Source organism: Zingiber officinale, chromosome 9B (assembly GCF_018446385.1).
Source record: "Zingiber officinale cultivar Zhangliang chromosome 9B, Zo_v1.1, whole genome shotgun sequence".
Lineage (NCBI taxonomy): Eukaryota > Viridiplantae > Streptophyta > Magnoliopsida > Zingiberales > Zingiberaceae > Zingiber > Zingiber officinale.
In genome coordinates, this window is record NC_056003.1 from 46520368 (window position 1) to 46537052 (window position 16685).

Consider the following 16685-nt stretch of genomic DNA (forward strand, 5'->3'; position numbering starts at 1 on the left):
GTAACTTTTTACAAAAATTTAACAACTATAAATACTTTACCATCTGTAAATGCAGCAATCGGAGAACTGGATCTAGATGAAGACGAATATATACAAATTAAGGAGATGGTGATATATTCAGCAGAGAAAATTAATCCATCACTTAAGCGAAGGTTTGACCCCATATGACAGCAGCTAAAGAAACAAGGAATTATTGGAGAAAATCCTCTCCAACATTGGTAGAAAAACAAAGTTCTTTGTCATATGGATATCAAAAATCCAGAATTTATTATTGAAGATCGGCCTCTCAAACATTTGACTCCAATCCAGAAGGAGGCATTTTCTAAACATATTAAGTCTTTACTGGACTTGGGAATCATCCGTCCCAGTAAAAGCCGACACAGAACAACTGCCATTATTGTCAATTCAGGTACTACCATTGACCCTGATACTGGAAAAGAAAAGAAGGGCAAAGAAAGACTGGTGTTTAATTATAAACGCCTCAATGACATAACTCATAAAGACCAGTATAGCCTTCCTGCTATTAATACCATCTTAAAGAAGGTTAGTAATAGTTGTATCTTTTCCAAATTTGATCTGAAAAGCGGGTTCCATCAAGTAGCTATGCACCCTGACTCCATAGAATGGACCGCATTTTGGGTACCTGATGGGTTGTATGAATGGCTCGTTATGCCATTTGGTTTGAAAAATGCCCTAGCAATATTTCAACGAAAAATGGATCTCTGTTTCAAAGGAACAGAGGATTTTATTGCTGTTTATATTGACGACATCTTAGTTTTCTCTCCAGATGAGAAGAGCCATGAACAGCATCTCCAACAGATGCTTAATATTTGTCAATTAAATGGACTTGTATTGAGTCCTACTAAGATGAAGATTGCAGTAACTGAGATTGAATTCTTGGGTGCAATTATTGGTAATTGCAGAATCAAATTACAACCACATGTTATCTCAAAGATTGCTGATTTTAAAGACAATGAACTCAAGACCACCAAAGGTATGAGATCATGGTTAGGTCTTTTAAATTATGCCAGGAATTACATTCCTAATCTCGGAAAATTGCTTGGACCTTTATATGCTAAAACTTCACGTTTCCTTCAATCATTACTTTCTCCGCTGCCCCCTCTTTTGACCTCTTGAGGTCAAAAGAGGGGGCAGCGGAGAAAGTAATGATTGAAGGAAACGTGAGGAGAGCAAGAACGCAAACTGGAATTAAGAACTAGAAGGTTTACAAACTAGTTTTCCCACTGACTCGAGTAAGGTTCAGGTTATGCCTGAATTCCTTGCAAGAGTTTCTTCTTATAGAGAACGCTAGGTGCTCATTGGGCCCCATCAACACGTTTTTCAAATAAGAAGATCAGAAGGAATCTTCATAGTGCTTCATAAAGCTACTTTAATAAAGCTACTTTAATAAAGTAAAGCTTGTATGGACGTTGAGTGGTCATTCATTGGGTCCATCATGCTTCAAACTTTAAAATTACGCATGCGAGAGACACAGTCTTGCAGAAGGTAAGATGATTGTGTCAGTTGGTCGTCACATTGCTTGACAGCTGGATACCAATCATTCCACCAGTTGTCCTTTCCTCTGCACTTATTGCACTCTTGTAACTTTAGTGAGTGGATGATGCGTAATTGTTGGAGTGCATTAATTGCTTGTACTGCAGCCCTTTGTTCGAGTTGGTGCAAATCTTCAGAGATTTGGTCGAATCTGTTGAGTGGGACTGGCTGATTATGGCGTTTACTTGATTCTCGTTGGTATTGTTCAGCGAGGCTGAGAGGGCTTTCAGGGCCTTGATCAACATCTCCTGGGCCTCCTGGTTGGGCTTCTTCTCGAGCTCCTTGAGTGCTTGTGGAACCAGAGCTAGCCTGCCAAGGTCTTGTTCCGGCCATTCTGAAAAAGTTAACACTGATATTAGGCGAGAAAGAGAATCCGCTACCTGATTATTTTTGCCATCAATATGCTCAAATTTGACCAAAGGTCCCGCTCCAGTGATATAATCAGTGAAAGAAAGCCATCTAACTCGTGATGGTTTGTGAGAAGCTGATTATAGCTTGGCAATCTGTTCTTATGAGAAGTTCAGCTTTATCAAGAAAATAAATCTTCAGAGACTCCATTGTATTTAAGACGGCATAAATTTTAGCGTCTATAGTTGATTTGGGAGGATTAAACTTCCCACTTGCATATACACAAATTTTCTCCGAAGATATAGAGTCAAATTTATTTTGTTTCCACTTACAGATCCCTCCCCAACCATCCATGCAACCGTCAACTTCTAAAATAATATAGCATTCAGGAGGGGGTATCTCTAAATCTGGAAGTTGCTGAACCTTTTCTTTAATTTGTTTTATCAAGTCCCAATCCTGCTGATTTAATTTCCTTTCCCCTTTGGGTGAAGTTTTAGCATATAAAGGTCCAAGCAATTTTCCGAGATTAGGAATGTAATTCCTGACATAATTTAAAAGACCTAACCATGATCTCATACCTTTGGTGGTCTTGAGTTCATTGTCTTTAAAATCAGCAATCTTTGAGATAACATGTGGTTGTAATTTGATTCTGCAATTACCAATAATTGCACCCAAGAATTCAATCTCAGTTACTGCAATCTTCATCTTAGTAGGACTCAATACAAGTCCATTTAATTGACAAATATTAAGCATCTGTTGGAGATGCTGTTCATGGCTCTTCTCATCTGGAGAGAAAACTAAGATGTCGTCAATATAAACAGCAATAAAATCCTCTGTTCCTTTGAAACAGAGATCCATTTTTCGTTGAAATATTGCTGGGGCATTTTTCAAACCAAATGGCATAACGAGCCATTCATACAACCCATCAGGTACCCAAAATGCGATCCATTCTATGGAGTCAGGGTGCATAGCTACTTGATGGAACCCGCTTTTCAGATCAAATTTGGAAAAGATACAACTATTACTAACCTTCTTTAAGATGGTATTAATACCAGGAAGGCTATACTGGTCTTTATGAGTTATGTCATTGAGGCGTTTATAATTAAACACCAGTCTTTCTTTGCCCTTCTTTTCTTTTCCAGTATCAGGGTCAATGGTAGTACCTGAATTGACAATAATGACAGTTGTTCTGTGTCGGCTTTTACTGGGACGGATGATTCCCAAGTCCAGTAAAGACTTAATATGTTTAGAAAATGCCTCCTTCTGGATTGGAGTCAAATGTTTGAGAGGCCGATCTTCAATAATAAATTCTGGATTTTTGATATCCAGATGACAAAGAACTTTGTTTTTCTGCCAATGTTGGAGAGGATTTTCTCCAATAATTTCTTGTTTCTTCAGCTGCTGTAATATGGGGTCAAACCTTCGCTTAAGTGATGGATTAATTTTCTCTGCTGAATATATCACCATCTCCTTAATTTGTATATATTCGTCTTCATCTAGATCTAGTTCTCCGATTGCTGCATTTACAGATGGTAAAGTATTTATAGTTGTTAAATTTTTGTAAAAAGTTATCATATTGCCTTCAATGCGGAGTCTCCCATGCATTGCTCTGATGAAGTTACACCCGATGATGAATTGAATATTATCCCCAAGAACCATAGGAAAGCTATAGGTATAGGGAATTCTGAAGATATTATCCCCAATAATCATTCGCCCAGTTTTTAGCTTCATATTAGCGGATTGTTGTGAGTTAATACCGCTAAAGTTTACCACATAGGTATTTTGTTCCAGAGCATTTTTGGGAATGGATCTTTGGTCTACACAACATGTTGCACCGGTATCCAAAATTGCCTTTAACTTGAATTTAGGAATACCTGGTATATCCATTTCCACGGTTAAATTGTACAGCATATTTTTTACTAACCGTGGGCTTGATGTAGAAGGTTTTGATGTTGTTGCAATTGTTTCTTCAATAAACATATTTGCAGCTTCTTCTTCAAGTTCGTGAAAATCTTTTTGTAAATCTTGTTCCAGCTGCAAGGCTTCCCATTGTGATTTATAATATGCAACTTCTTCTTTTAACCTTCGGATTTCTTCTTCACACCAGATGATATAATTTCTCTGCTCCTGTATTAAGTTCATAGGATAAAATGGAGTTGCAGGTGCAGGGGTTACAGGTACCTCTTTGTTAAAGTAATAGGGCCCGCATAAATTGCATACTGTAAGGTAGTACTCCGGATAGTGTATCCTGGCCCTCTGAATAGTTAATCTTTTGCAACAGGTACAAGTAGTTGATTGTGGAGCAATAATTTTTTCATTATGCTTCCATTGATGCATACAGTTTGACTGTGAATCTGTCAGTCTGATCTGTTGCCTGTATCCTCCATCTTCCAAACCTAACATATATAGTGAATTTATTTGCAAGGTTTGGACAGAGTGTTGTACCTCAAGAATATCATCTTCTCCTTCAGAAATACTGTAAATGGCGTCACTTTGAGCTTCTCCTTCTTGTACAGATAAGATATCATAATCATCAGGAATTTCTAATTGCTCAAAGATTGCTACCCTTTTGACATTTCTTTTATCATTAGGACAATCTTTTGCGAAGTGTCCTTCTTGACCACACAAATAACACTTGCATTTTTTGTTTCTTAATAAATGCTTTCGCTTTTCAATTCTAGCATGAGTGTTATGTGGTTTACCTTTATAAGTTTTTGATTGTCGGATCCCCATTCTCTTAGATCCAGCCTTCTGATAGTACCCTGGGATAGGGATTTGGTTGCAAAAAGATAGATCTTTTAACGATCTTTTGAATGCCGCATCCTTACACTCCTGCTCAAGAAATTTATGAGCAAATATAATTCTGGGAAAAACTCCTACTGTTAAACCAGGATGCTTTGCTTCAAAGGCTGTCTTGATTCTATTTCCGAGATCCCCAGGTATTTTTAACCAAAATTTCTCTGAAAGTTCTGGTCCTGCAAAAAGGCGTCCAGTCTTTGCTGCCAATCTCATATAATCATTGATGTACTGGATTATGTGCTTAACATTATCACAGGATAATTTTTCTAAATCCCTGTATGTTGAATTTTGAACTTCAGTTGAACCCTGAGTAGGGTCCTCAGCAGAAAATACACGTCTCATTTGAGATAGAATGTTCTGTGTACCTTCTCGCCCTTCACTGATGGCAATAAGGGCATCATATTCGGTAAGGTAAGTCATTCTCCACTGAATCCATGTGATCTTCTCAATTTCTCCCAACAGGTTTTCAATAAACTCTATTTTTTCTTTAGAGTCTGAGAAGGCTTGTGATGCCACAAAATTCTTGGTAATAGATTCCCATCTTGAGAAGGCGTCATCAAATAAATTTAATTGTTCTGGAATAACAAAAAGGGCCCCACTTTGTTGTTGTGCTGATGGTAGGGTCCATAATTCATTATTCATTCTTTTTTTAAATTTTGCCTTTGGAGGTTGCTGCTCATATATGGGCTGAAAACTTGGGCCTGGAGTATTATTAGCCGGTGGATATCCAGGTGGCCCCATTGCTGTATCTTGAGGGGGTCGATATGGAGAAATTACCGTACTAGTTGAATATATCTGTTCTTCCCCGATTAGATTTTCAGTCAGCCGCTGAATACTTGGATATTCCATTTCACAGTTTGCAGCAATGAGTTGAACAATTTCTTCATAATTATCTGGTCGTAATTCAAGAGCATGTTCTCTTCTCCCACCACCTTCGCTGGCGAATGGATTAGTCCATTCATCATCTGAGTAGGTGTCCCAAATTGGTTTGGTGTTTGACAGTGAGGATAAATACTGAATATAATCAAGGTAGGAATCAGGTTCCTCCTCATAGTTTAGAGTAGTGTCCATGGGCTGCGGTACAGAGGCCCCTGGGCTTGTAGTCGCTGCATGGGCTTCCTCAAAACATATGTGGGAAGAATCATTTTCCACCAAAACTGCCAGTTTTTCCTGTGGCATTAGTAAGGAAAAGATATCCTGCGTTGTAAGTTTGTGGGGTTCTTGAGAGGAAGAGGCTTCATTAATTGGTAAAAAGACAGAATGTTGATCTGTAGATCCAAAGCCTTGTTCTCCTCGTTCAGTATAACTTAGATGAGGAACTTCATATACTTCTGGCATAGCTAATTTCTCAAGGATTAATTGTGCAATATCTTGCTGAGAAGTAATAAGTATAGGAAGGCTAGTTCTATTAAACAAAAGAACTTGTACCTCACCCCGATAGTCTGAATCAATTACTCCAGCTCCTACTTCAATTCCATGTTTCCATGCAAAGCCTGATCGTGAAGCTATACGGCCATAATATCCATATGGGATTTCTATTCGTAGGCCTGTATGTACGAGTTCTCGTCCATATGGCTCGATAATAGCATCATGACTTGCTGCTATATCAAGTCCAGCAGATCCCTCTGTTTTTCTTTTTGGGAGTACTGCCTGTGGAAACATTCGATTTACTAAAATATGAGGCTCAGTTTTAGGAGTGTACCTTGGGGAGTAATTTTCTTGTTCTGCTATTTGTTTTCCTTTATCATAAATATTATCAGAATCTCTATAATTTTCGAGATACTCTGATTCCGTGCCGTCAAAGTAAGTAAAAACACCACGATGTGTTTCAATCAATACCGTCAAAATTTCTTCATCTCTGTCATTATATTTTGGTGGTTCTGCTACTTGGGCTGCTGCATAATTGTTGAAGCTTAATGATATGCGTCCATCCAGCATTGTTTGACTATTTACTTCTGCTGGTTGCATAGGAATAGTAATTTGAGTAGGATTAATGGTCCAATTTAGACCTTGCAGCCGATGAGTTGAAAAACTTTTTCCAGGTAAGGCTTTTACTCCGTGAGAAGTAAGGTGATCTACAACACCTTGAACTTCATAAGCAAAACCAACATTAGGTGTATTTGAAAGCCTACCTACCAGTCCTCTTGTGATTAGCAAATTAGCTTCGCTATTCTGCCAGGCTTCATATCCTCTTGTAAGGATGGATATTTGAACATTTCGGTAGAAATCGTCAATTGTCATCATAATTTCTGGAATCACATAGATCATTTGGCTTCCTTTGGTAAGATCTACTTCCATTGTTGCTATAATTGCCTGATCAACTTGCCACCTATTATCTCGAAAGACAACAAGTGCCATCGTTCCTTCTTGTTGACGATGTAATATTTGTATACGTACCTGAAGGACTCCAAGGTGAATATATTGCATACCACTTCGTCGTAGTTGATTGAAGCTTTCTTCTTGTATAAAGCTTCTGTCCACTTGATGGTTGTCGGTCACAAGCATTGCTTCTTCAGATCTATGCACATATACTCGATGATGTGCATCATCCCTTCGGGAGTGGTAAAGTACCTCAGCAGGTACTATGGAAGCTCGCTCTTGCATATATAATTGTAATTGAGTTTCAGGCTCAATTTGTTGTTCAAGAGTATGCCTTGTTGAAGTACCACCAATAAGAGCTTGCCCAACACGCCTTGCCACTTGTTGTGCGTTGAATAATCGTCGTTGATTTCGCCGATAACCTCGTATTTGATCTTCAAATAGTAGTGTTGCAGTTATTTGCTGCTGCTCTGTCCTTGTGGTTGCCATGATCCTTTCAATTTTTCTTGTTCTTCTTTTAGAATTTTATAAGGATCCTTAAAAACATACAATTTTCCAGGCTTTTCTTTAGGCTTGGAGAGAGTAAGGTTTTGCAATTTTGTAATCAGGTCTGATGGAAAAGGAGTTGGATTTTGTTTTTGCAAGCTGGCTTGAATTTCTTTTAATGTTTCAGAAATTTGAACAAGTAGCTGGATTTGGGTATTGTTTTGCTTAATGATTGTGGAAATACTAGGTGTAGAACCCTGGTAATCACTTGGTTTAGCGAAACCAGTTGAGGGTGATTCTATAGGATCAGTTGCAGAAATTGCTTCTCTATAGGATGAAGTGTTTCTTGAATTGGACTCTTAAAACCCTCAAAGGATTATTCTTAGAGGTATTGTTATGAAATATAAAATTGTCCTTGGTATTTTTGTTTCTTTTTCACATTAATTTGATAAAGGTCGACAAGATGTTTTGTCATACAATGTGTATGCAACCAATGCCTTTTCGGTAAATTAGATCAACTGACTTGATTATCTTAATTTGTCACATTCATTTCAAGTAATGGATTATTACCAGTAGGATGAACCTCATAATTTTCATCAATAGCTCATTATTTTCTTCAACCAAACATGAAATTAATTCAGAATATTTTGTAAAACTTGTCTCAATATTGTTGCTATCAGTGCATGTTCCAGGCATAAAAGAAGAATGTTTTCTATAGAATATCATGATCAATTTTCTGCTAAATTTCAACATCAAGCACTATGACAAACAATTTGTGCCTATAATGTCAAGGCTGACATACTTAAAGTTCGTGAGTTTGACACAAAAAGAGAAACCCTACCAGATATATTTAGATTAAAGCCATGTAATTAATTAGAAAGTATGGAACTATAATGCTTGCACCCATAATTTTTTTTTCAACCTAAATTTTGTCAAAGTAATAGATTAGAGCCTTAATTGGTTACTCATTGATAAATTGTTATAAAACAAGCAATAGTAAATAAATTGAGATAGAAAGATGAGAGCAATGAAAGAGATATTTTTTTCACTTTCATAATACCTTTCTTCTCAACATGCATCTACTATATATATGGACATTAACAAAATGAAATCTCTCACATCATGATATAACAAAAGATAATAAAGATGAGAAATGAAATGCCTACACTTGGACATTCACAAAGAATTTTCCTCGTTATTTTATAACAAGTTAAATCATCAAGAATCTAGGTAATATTTTGGGGATGGAGATAATAAATTAAGAAAATACCCTAATGCATGCTAGTATAAATTGGTGGAAGAATTCAGTTCAAGGGTAAAATTAGACGCTCATTCTTTTGCAATGGATCTTAGAAGCATCATTATTGTGTCGTTATCTATAAGATGCTGCACCAAGTCACTAGTGCACTATGAAAAAGTCAATAGTGTTAAGATTAAAATTTCTAATTTTGTAGTAGCTAAGAGGAGAAGGGGAGCCTTGGCGCAAGGTAAAGTTGTTGCTTTGTGACCTAAAGGTCACGGGTTTGAATCCTTTTCAGCCTCTTGCAAAAAGCATGAATCCTTCCTTGGACCCCACATGGCGGGAGCTTCGTGCATCGGATTGTCCTTTTTGTAATAGCTAAGAGAAATTGATCATTGAAGTGTGATTTGGCCTTAAAAATATGGGTTTGGTGGATTAGATGGATAAGAGACAACTTTTAATTTGGTAGTTGACTTAATGATGAAATTGATTGGTTTGCGGGTTAAAAACGAATTTACAAGTTGATGGTGGACCACATCAAATTATTTTTTTAATAAGAAATTTGTTTACTTAATTGTTTATGCATAGAATTGAGTGGCTACGCATAGTAGCAAATTAACATCACATTTTCATTTTTTGTATAATTAAGGGGGGCAATTAGCTTGCCCAAAAAGGTATCTTCAAAAGTGTAAGTAAAGATGTATCAGGATTAACAACTTTGCTATCAACACTAAGGTGCATCCCATGGTTTGACATATCATACTATGTCAGACAACATGACCAAAATTTATCAAAATTTGATACTATTTGGAACAAGTAATCTATCCAGTGTCACAGTGTTAATCATGTCAAGCAGTATCATGTCATGACAATATTCAACACCCCTTGTCATGCTACAATACATGTCAAGATGTATTGAAATACTGCTTATACTTTTTTTAGCTTTCATTCATACAACAGTGTCAAAATTATATCATTTTACTTGTGACATATACTCTGAACTTTAGGTATACAATTGTGTTAATTTTTTTACTTTTTTTTCTTCCTTTTCTAATTCTATCACTAGCACCATACATCAGAATACTATTTTTTTATTTGATGAAGGGTAATAATATATATCATTAAAATGTACAAAACATACATGTGTCCTAAGATAGCTATGCTACCATATACACGTGTTTGTACTCATGAATTCCAACCTCACATCCTAGTGATCATCATGGAACATACTACCATATTGCAGCCCCTTGCCTGCCATGAATCGTGGCGCATCAAGGTGCTGAATCCGAAGCAACTATGCTTTTGTGTATCCGCTGCTACCCATAAATGTACCTCGTCTATGCTCCTCTGTTGGTGCCACGGTGTCTCCCTCAGTGAATCCGCAGCCTCCTCCCATATATAGTAGCCAGACTCCGAGCTAATCCGCCAAAATGTATGTATAATCATCTCTTATGTGTGTTGTAGCCATTATTAGATCCCAAACCAGGGCTATGTGGTGCCTTGATAACAGTAGTAGATGTGGTCCTGCCTCTCCACCTCCACCTCCACCTCCACCTCCACCTCCAAAGTATTGTATCCATTGATCGCATCAACTGTTGAAAGTGATATATCAGGCCGGTGAGGCAAGTGCTGTCTGCTCCTCTCCTGATGTGTTAGTCATCCCCATCCAGTCTCCTCTGCAGCTCCACAGCTGTCTGATCCTGTCATGATATGTTGTCTAATCCTCTCATGCTGTGCTAGCCACCACCATCCAAACTCCTCTACAAACGCCGCAACTGTTTGATATTTTTTTTTTTCATTTTTTTTACAAACTTTGACCTAGGATAGCTATTCATATATGATGGATAGCTAAGATGTGAGTAGATATCCTGAGTTCTGTATACAATGCTAGACAAATCAAAATCCTAGCTTTGTATCAAAATGGATGTCCTCCCATCCCTATGTATATCAACTCACATAGTGAGGTCAAGATGTGAGCCGATTTCCGGGGTTAGATTATCAAAAAGCATCAAAGTATCAAAATGGGTGTGTGTGTGGTATCAACATGAAATGAGAATGATGAAAGTGAAATGGGAAGAACAGAAAAGAAAAGAAATGAAACTAGTCAAAATGAAAGGACCGAGGGGAGCTACTCATGTCAGATGGAATATCTAATCTGAGTAGCTGCCCTTGCCTATATCAAGCTATGGCCTCCAAAACTCTATGAAATCAACTCATGGCTCATGATAGCAGTATGAGGTACAAAAGAGAGATTTTTTTTCCTTTCCTTTTCCTTTTTTTTTTATTTTTTTGTTTTTGTTTTTTGATGATACAAACAAGGTGATCACCGAGAACAGCTCATCCGTGATGTAGTAGAGTAAATGTCTGGGGTCCTATATACATTGGGGCGTAGCCAGGATTTTCGATTAGGAGGGGCAATTTTCAAAAATTCATGAAACGAGAAAGGCATAACTTACAACTCTTGGAAGATCATTGCTTTTGAGAAAAATAGAGAAGATAAAATAGAGAGGAAGAAGTAAAAAATGGAGAACTTTACTTTCTTCGTTAGTCGGTGAGCTCGGCAACAACACAAAGAGAGCAAGGTAAGACAAAACATGACTATTTTACTGTGCCAATAAAATCCTAAAAAAATACCAGAAGAGGAAGAAGATATAGGGGTTGATGGTTGCTTGATCTTGTTGCTAGAAGAGGGCAGCAACTGGTGTTGCATTTCTTGTTTGCTGGAGAAGAGAAATGAGAAGAAAAAAGTTCTTGTGCTTCATAAGAGAAGAGGAAAAAATTATAGGTTTACTAACGTTGGAGAAGAGAAGGAGAAGAAGCAAATGAGGAACAAGAGGAAGAAAAAAATAAAAGAGAAGAATGGGTGAAGGGATTACATATGGTACGGCGGGGATGTAACATGCATAGGGAGAAGAGGGAGAGAAAAAAAGTGAAAGGTTTCATAAAAAATATCCTAATTCTTTTTAAATCGTTTGAACTCGTTTAAATATTAAACTTGGTTCGATCATAACTCAACTTCAAATCAATTCCAATTTGAACCAACATAATTTTTATCTCCATATCTACCCATTGAATTTAGTTCAAACTCGATTCAATTTTAATTTATCTTCCTTACTTTGTGCCCTACGATTTAGTTCATCCGTTTATTATTATATATTTTATTTTAAAAATTCGATACTTAACATTTCAAATTGTGATATTTCCTCGTAGAAGTGGTACCAATTGATAACTTAAGTCATGAACTTTTCAAATATGTGATCAATTTCAATTTTCAACATTGAGTGGTGATGAATCAACTACTCAAAGTGATGATAAGGACTTTCATATATATATAATTTTTAATAAAATGTGAGAGCCCCTCTCCTTAAGGTGGCTACGCCCTTTAATACATGTGTCTGGACTTTCCTATATATGACCTCAATATCCAGATGGATTCCCTCAAACCTGCTGTGATTCCTGGCTTGCCATATGTGTCTATCTTGCATCAGCCTGCTAGTGCCTCTGTAATTGCACCGAAAAACCTGTAAGGCTGTAACATCCGCATGTATGTAGTTATCTCCTGGAGCCACCCTCTGACTCTGTCCCATAGGTGGCGCACCTGAGGACATCTGAAAAATATATGCTCCTGTGTCCTCCTGTAGCCCACAAAAGGTGCAGCTTCTATCCTCTACCTACTCCAACCGATCCCTAGTTAATCTCCGGTGTGCCAGACCATAGAGTGAAAGTATGGCTAGGTTGCATATATTTCTTCCAATATATCTGAATACTAGCATGGTCAAACACCGAAATATTGGCATGACTTAAGATTTTGAACCTTTGTACATTCTATTTTTTTAATAGACATTAGCTGAATCTGAAACATTGGCATGACTTAATATTTAATCATGTTGTTATTTTTTTGGACAGCTTTATTTTGAATCGAATAATTTATTATTTGCACCGCTGTTTATGAGCCACATTGTTTTGATCCTTGTCTATTGCCACCAAGTTGGAGTATGCACGCTAGTTTGTTCCACCTGCCACTTTATTCATCATGAGAGAATTTTTAATCCTTGTCAATTTGAATGAGTGTTTTGTTGGCTATGCTGCTTCCTGAAGTACTTGCATGTGTTAACTCCAACTAATTCACAGATCGTATAACAATGAAAGATGTGAAACTGTCTTCTGTGTCAAAAACTGGATATAACAACTAAACTTTTATCCCACTAAGTGGCTATGAAAATTTTGATATTGAAGATTAAAAGTTTTACTAAGTTTCTTTGTTCTAGGTACACTTGAGATATTGGACTTGACTGGAAATAGTCAATTATGCCAGTCCAACTACACCAAACTACTCGAGTTTGAACTTGGTGGGAGATCGATTGTGACCATGCCAACACCATCGACCTCAAACACACCATATGATGATGATCCATAGCCAGATAGCCTGTTTGCAATAATGGAGCAATAAGATCTATCTCAATTTGCTGGTGTAAACTTGCAGGCATGGGACAAAAAGCTGGGGGAAAGTTTATTGGAATAAGAAACAAAAAGAGAAACGCGAAAGAAAATTATAGACAAATTATCAAAATTTGTTGGTCTATACAACTTTCTGTTGGCACAGATTTGAAAAGTGTTTATTTTGAATTTTTCTATTCAAAGAAATCTTTTATTATTATCCTTGTCTGACAGTTGACAGTAAAGTAGATAGTAGTGTAGTTTCAGCTTCACAGATGCGGTGAAAATATTGCTTTGTATCAACACAAGTCCAGGACTTGACTGGTTTGGTCACGTCTAAAATTTGAAATATTGAAAATTCTGAGAAAATTTATTATAAAAGCAGGAACTAGACGAATTGGAATGAAACTTTTTTCTGTTCAAGTTGGTTTAGCACAATGATAGCGCTAGGGAGCTGTCGGACGAGATGCTTAGGACGCTACCCGTTCCCATGTGCTGAATAAGCATTATCGTGCTACTTTTTATGCTCAAGAACTATTAGGATTCCTTCAGATAAACAATCTTATCCTTACCTTTACAAAAACCTAATGGTTGGTTGGATTCACAAAACTTAAGATATTTATAATATAAAAGTGATTCCAATGGGTTGAAATAAACAATTAACACAATACGATTTAGAATTTAGGATTTCTGCTTAAAATTAATAAGAAATGGCTTTTAAAATGATAAATTTATTTTATCTTACTCGCATGATCATCTAGTTAAATAAAACTAACTGCTCTTTTCCACTTAATATTATTTTCTTGCTCTACATGCCCATTCAACTTGATAGGCAACTTGGTTATATTGACCTTTTCGAGTCAATTTGATATTATTTTCTTGTCTTACATACCATTCAACTTGACAGGCTACTTGGTTAGATTGAACCTTTGTAGTCAATTGTTTCACCTTACATTTACTAGCTCGATTAGTTGCCCACATAATTTGACCAGCTCACCTAGTTTTATCATTCTAAACTAGTTGCTATATTCAACCAACTAGTCCACTTGCTCAATCTGTTTGGCTTGTGGAGCTCGAATTGATTTGCTTGGTTGACATAATTAATCCAACTCACTGAGCCTAATTGACACTTTTAAGCTATCTAGTGCGCTTGGCACACATTATTGACTTTCAATTCTACAAGTGTGAAGTCTAATTATGTCTTTGGATAGTCAACTATTTGATTTGACTCCCTAATTGACCAGATCATCAATCGATTTGGTATATATTGACTACAACTAATCTAATAGTCAAATCTGTCTAACTTAAGAACCACCTCTCGCTGTTGGTGCAATTAGGTGATCAGTGTTTTGACATTTGTACCATATGTTATGTTTAGACAATATATTATCTAGCTCAACCAGTGGATCATAAGGTCAAACCTTATGGTTATAGGTTTAAACCTCGTGATGTATAAAATGAATATGTTGTGTCAAGTAAGTCTAAGGTTAACCAAATATTTGACAGAGAACGTCCAACAAGGAGTTGGTAAATAGAGAAATTCAACAAATAATTGAAAAAAGAAATGTCTAACTGGTTGTACGTCAAGTTTGTAGATGCAAATTACTTGATAGGTGTTAAAATCCTAGTTATGAATCAAGCAATGACTAAGTTCTAGTGGATCTAGGCATCTAAAGTCTTAATTGTGGATCAGGCTTGAACTAAGTCTTGATTGAGACCAATAAACAAATTCCTAGCAGAGTGTTAGGTGAAACATGTCCAAGTGATTAAGGCTTGGTAGATAAATTCCTAGCTGAAAGATAAGTAAATCAAGTCCAAGTGATTAAGGCTTGGTAGATAAATTCCTAGTTGGATACTAAGAGAATTAAGTCCAAGTGATTAAGGTTTGACAGACAAATTCTTAGTTGGGTGCTAGGTGAATCAAGTCCAAGTGAATGAAATTAGTTGAAAGCTGATTGCTTGACAAAAAGTCCAAGTGTGGAATCAGCTGAAAATTTCTTCTTGCATTCAAAGCATCGAACATTTACCAGATCATTGTTCGAGATCTCCTCAAAATTTTGAGTTAATTTCTTCTGTCGGATCATCCTTTTAACTAGGTGTGCGACTTCTGAAGAGAGATTGTCTTTGTCGGATGTTGATTCGGGCTTGGATTCTGTCTCAATTTCTTCTTTAGGTTTGGATCTTGTTTTGGATTTACCTGCAATCAAACCTATACCATTCTTCCTTTGATCATGATTAGTTTATTCATGACATTCAAAATCACAAAAGAATTCATCTAATTTAATAATAAACAAGTCCTTAGATACTTTGTATGTATCAACCATTGATGCCAGCAAGGTGGTCCTTGTAAATACCTTAAGTGCATACCTGATCAAATCACTGTTGTCTATCTATTCGTCAATTGTATGAATATAGTATCTCCTTTAAATGGTTGTGCAGTTGACTTATTGTTTCACACTCTTTCATTTAGATGTTTTGAAGATGACTTAATAATAGGTCCTTTTTAGCGAGTCATGAGTCAGCTGGACTTTCATATAGTTCAATTAGTTTCTTCCAGAGATGTTTAACACTACTGAACTAACCGAATTTGGTCAATTGTTCTTATATTAGCCCGCACTGTAATGTAGTTATGGCTCTCAAATTAGCTTGAGCCTTTTTCTTATCATCGCTTGACTATTTTTTAAAAGATACTAGGGTGCCATTTGGAATTCTGGGTAGCATAAAGCTCATCTTGATAATAAGATAATTTTTTATATCATTCATTAGATAATATTCCATTATGTTTTTCCAATAGGTGAAATTATCGCCATTGAAAAGTGGCGGGTGAGTTGTGTTGAATCCTTCCTCCAAAGACGTATCTGTAAAAAAGTATTTGTTCAAGTTGTATTAAGGCTTATGACAAGATATGAGTTTAGTTTAGATTTGGTATGACTGTAATTAGGGTTTGGATTTGGGTATGAACTAGACTTGGATTATTAAATGATTTACTTTGTTTATCCCTGATTGAGAGTGCAAAGTTCGTCCTATGTTAGATTCAAGTTTTGTTTTGGGCTAATTGAGCAAGAGTTTCCTAAGTTAGCTTCCAGGTAGTGGCTAGGCAAGGACCTTTTTGATTATTGGAGTAACAACTACTTCCTAAGACAAAACTAACTTAAGAATCTAGCGTTAAATCAACTTTAATGCGATGCCTTTGTCTAACTGGTTTAGAGTGAGGTTAGAGAACTTTTGCTAGTTCCACTTGACTACATGCACTATGTAGGGAAATCCAATCAAGATATGCAACTATCCAAACTTTTCTAGTTTCTATCAGCTTAACCCACTTTGATACTAAATTGTTGGATCAAAATCGATGCTAGAGGGGGTGAATAGTATTAGGAATTTAAAAAAATGAGCAAATAGTAATTAAAATAGTTGAATCAATCAGAATAAGCATAATGCAAATAAAATAAATTCAAACTAATTCAATCAAGTAAAACAAAGGTAATAAAATCATCTAATAGAT

The 16685-nt window shown here is 36.4% G+C and overlaps 1 protein-coding gene across 6 annotated transcripts in view; it reads left to right on the forward strand.

The window, feature by feature from the left end:
- LOC122025621 overlaps window positions 1-16685 on the forward strand; it is a 133976-nt gene that overhangs the window by 56108 nt on the left and 61183 nt on the right. For 3 of the 6 annotated variants that reach the window (XR_006123779.1, XR_006123780.1, XR_006123782.1), the window contains one exon: window positions 13015-13147. The exons of 1 other annotated variant lie outside the window; for it this stretch is intronic. Coding sequence is in view for 1 of the 5 variants with exons in the window: in XM_042584456.1 (XP_042440390.1) it covers window positions 13015-13163 (149 nt within the window). In the remaining 4 variants the exon portion in view is untranslated. Of the gene's footprint in view, window positions 1-13014; window positions 13492-16685 lie in introns of those variants that run through there. 2 more of the 6 variants (XM_042584457.1, XM_042584456.1) reach the window with 2 other exon arrangements.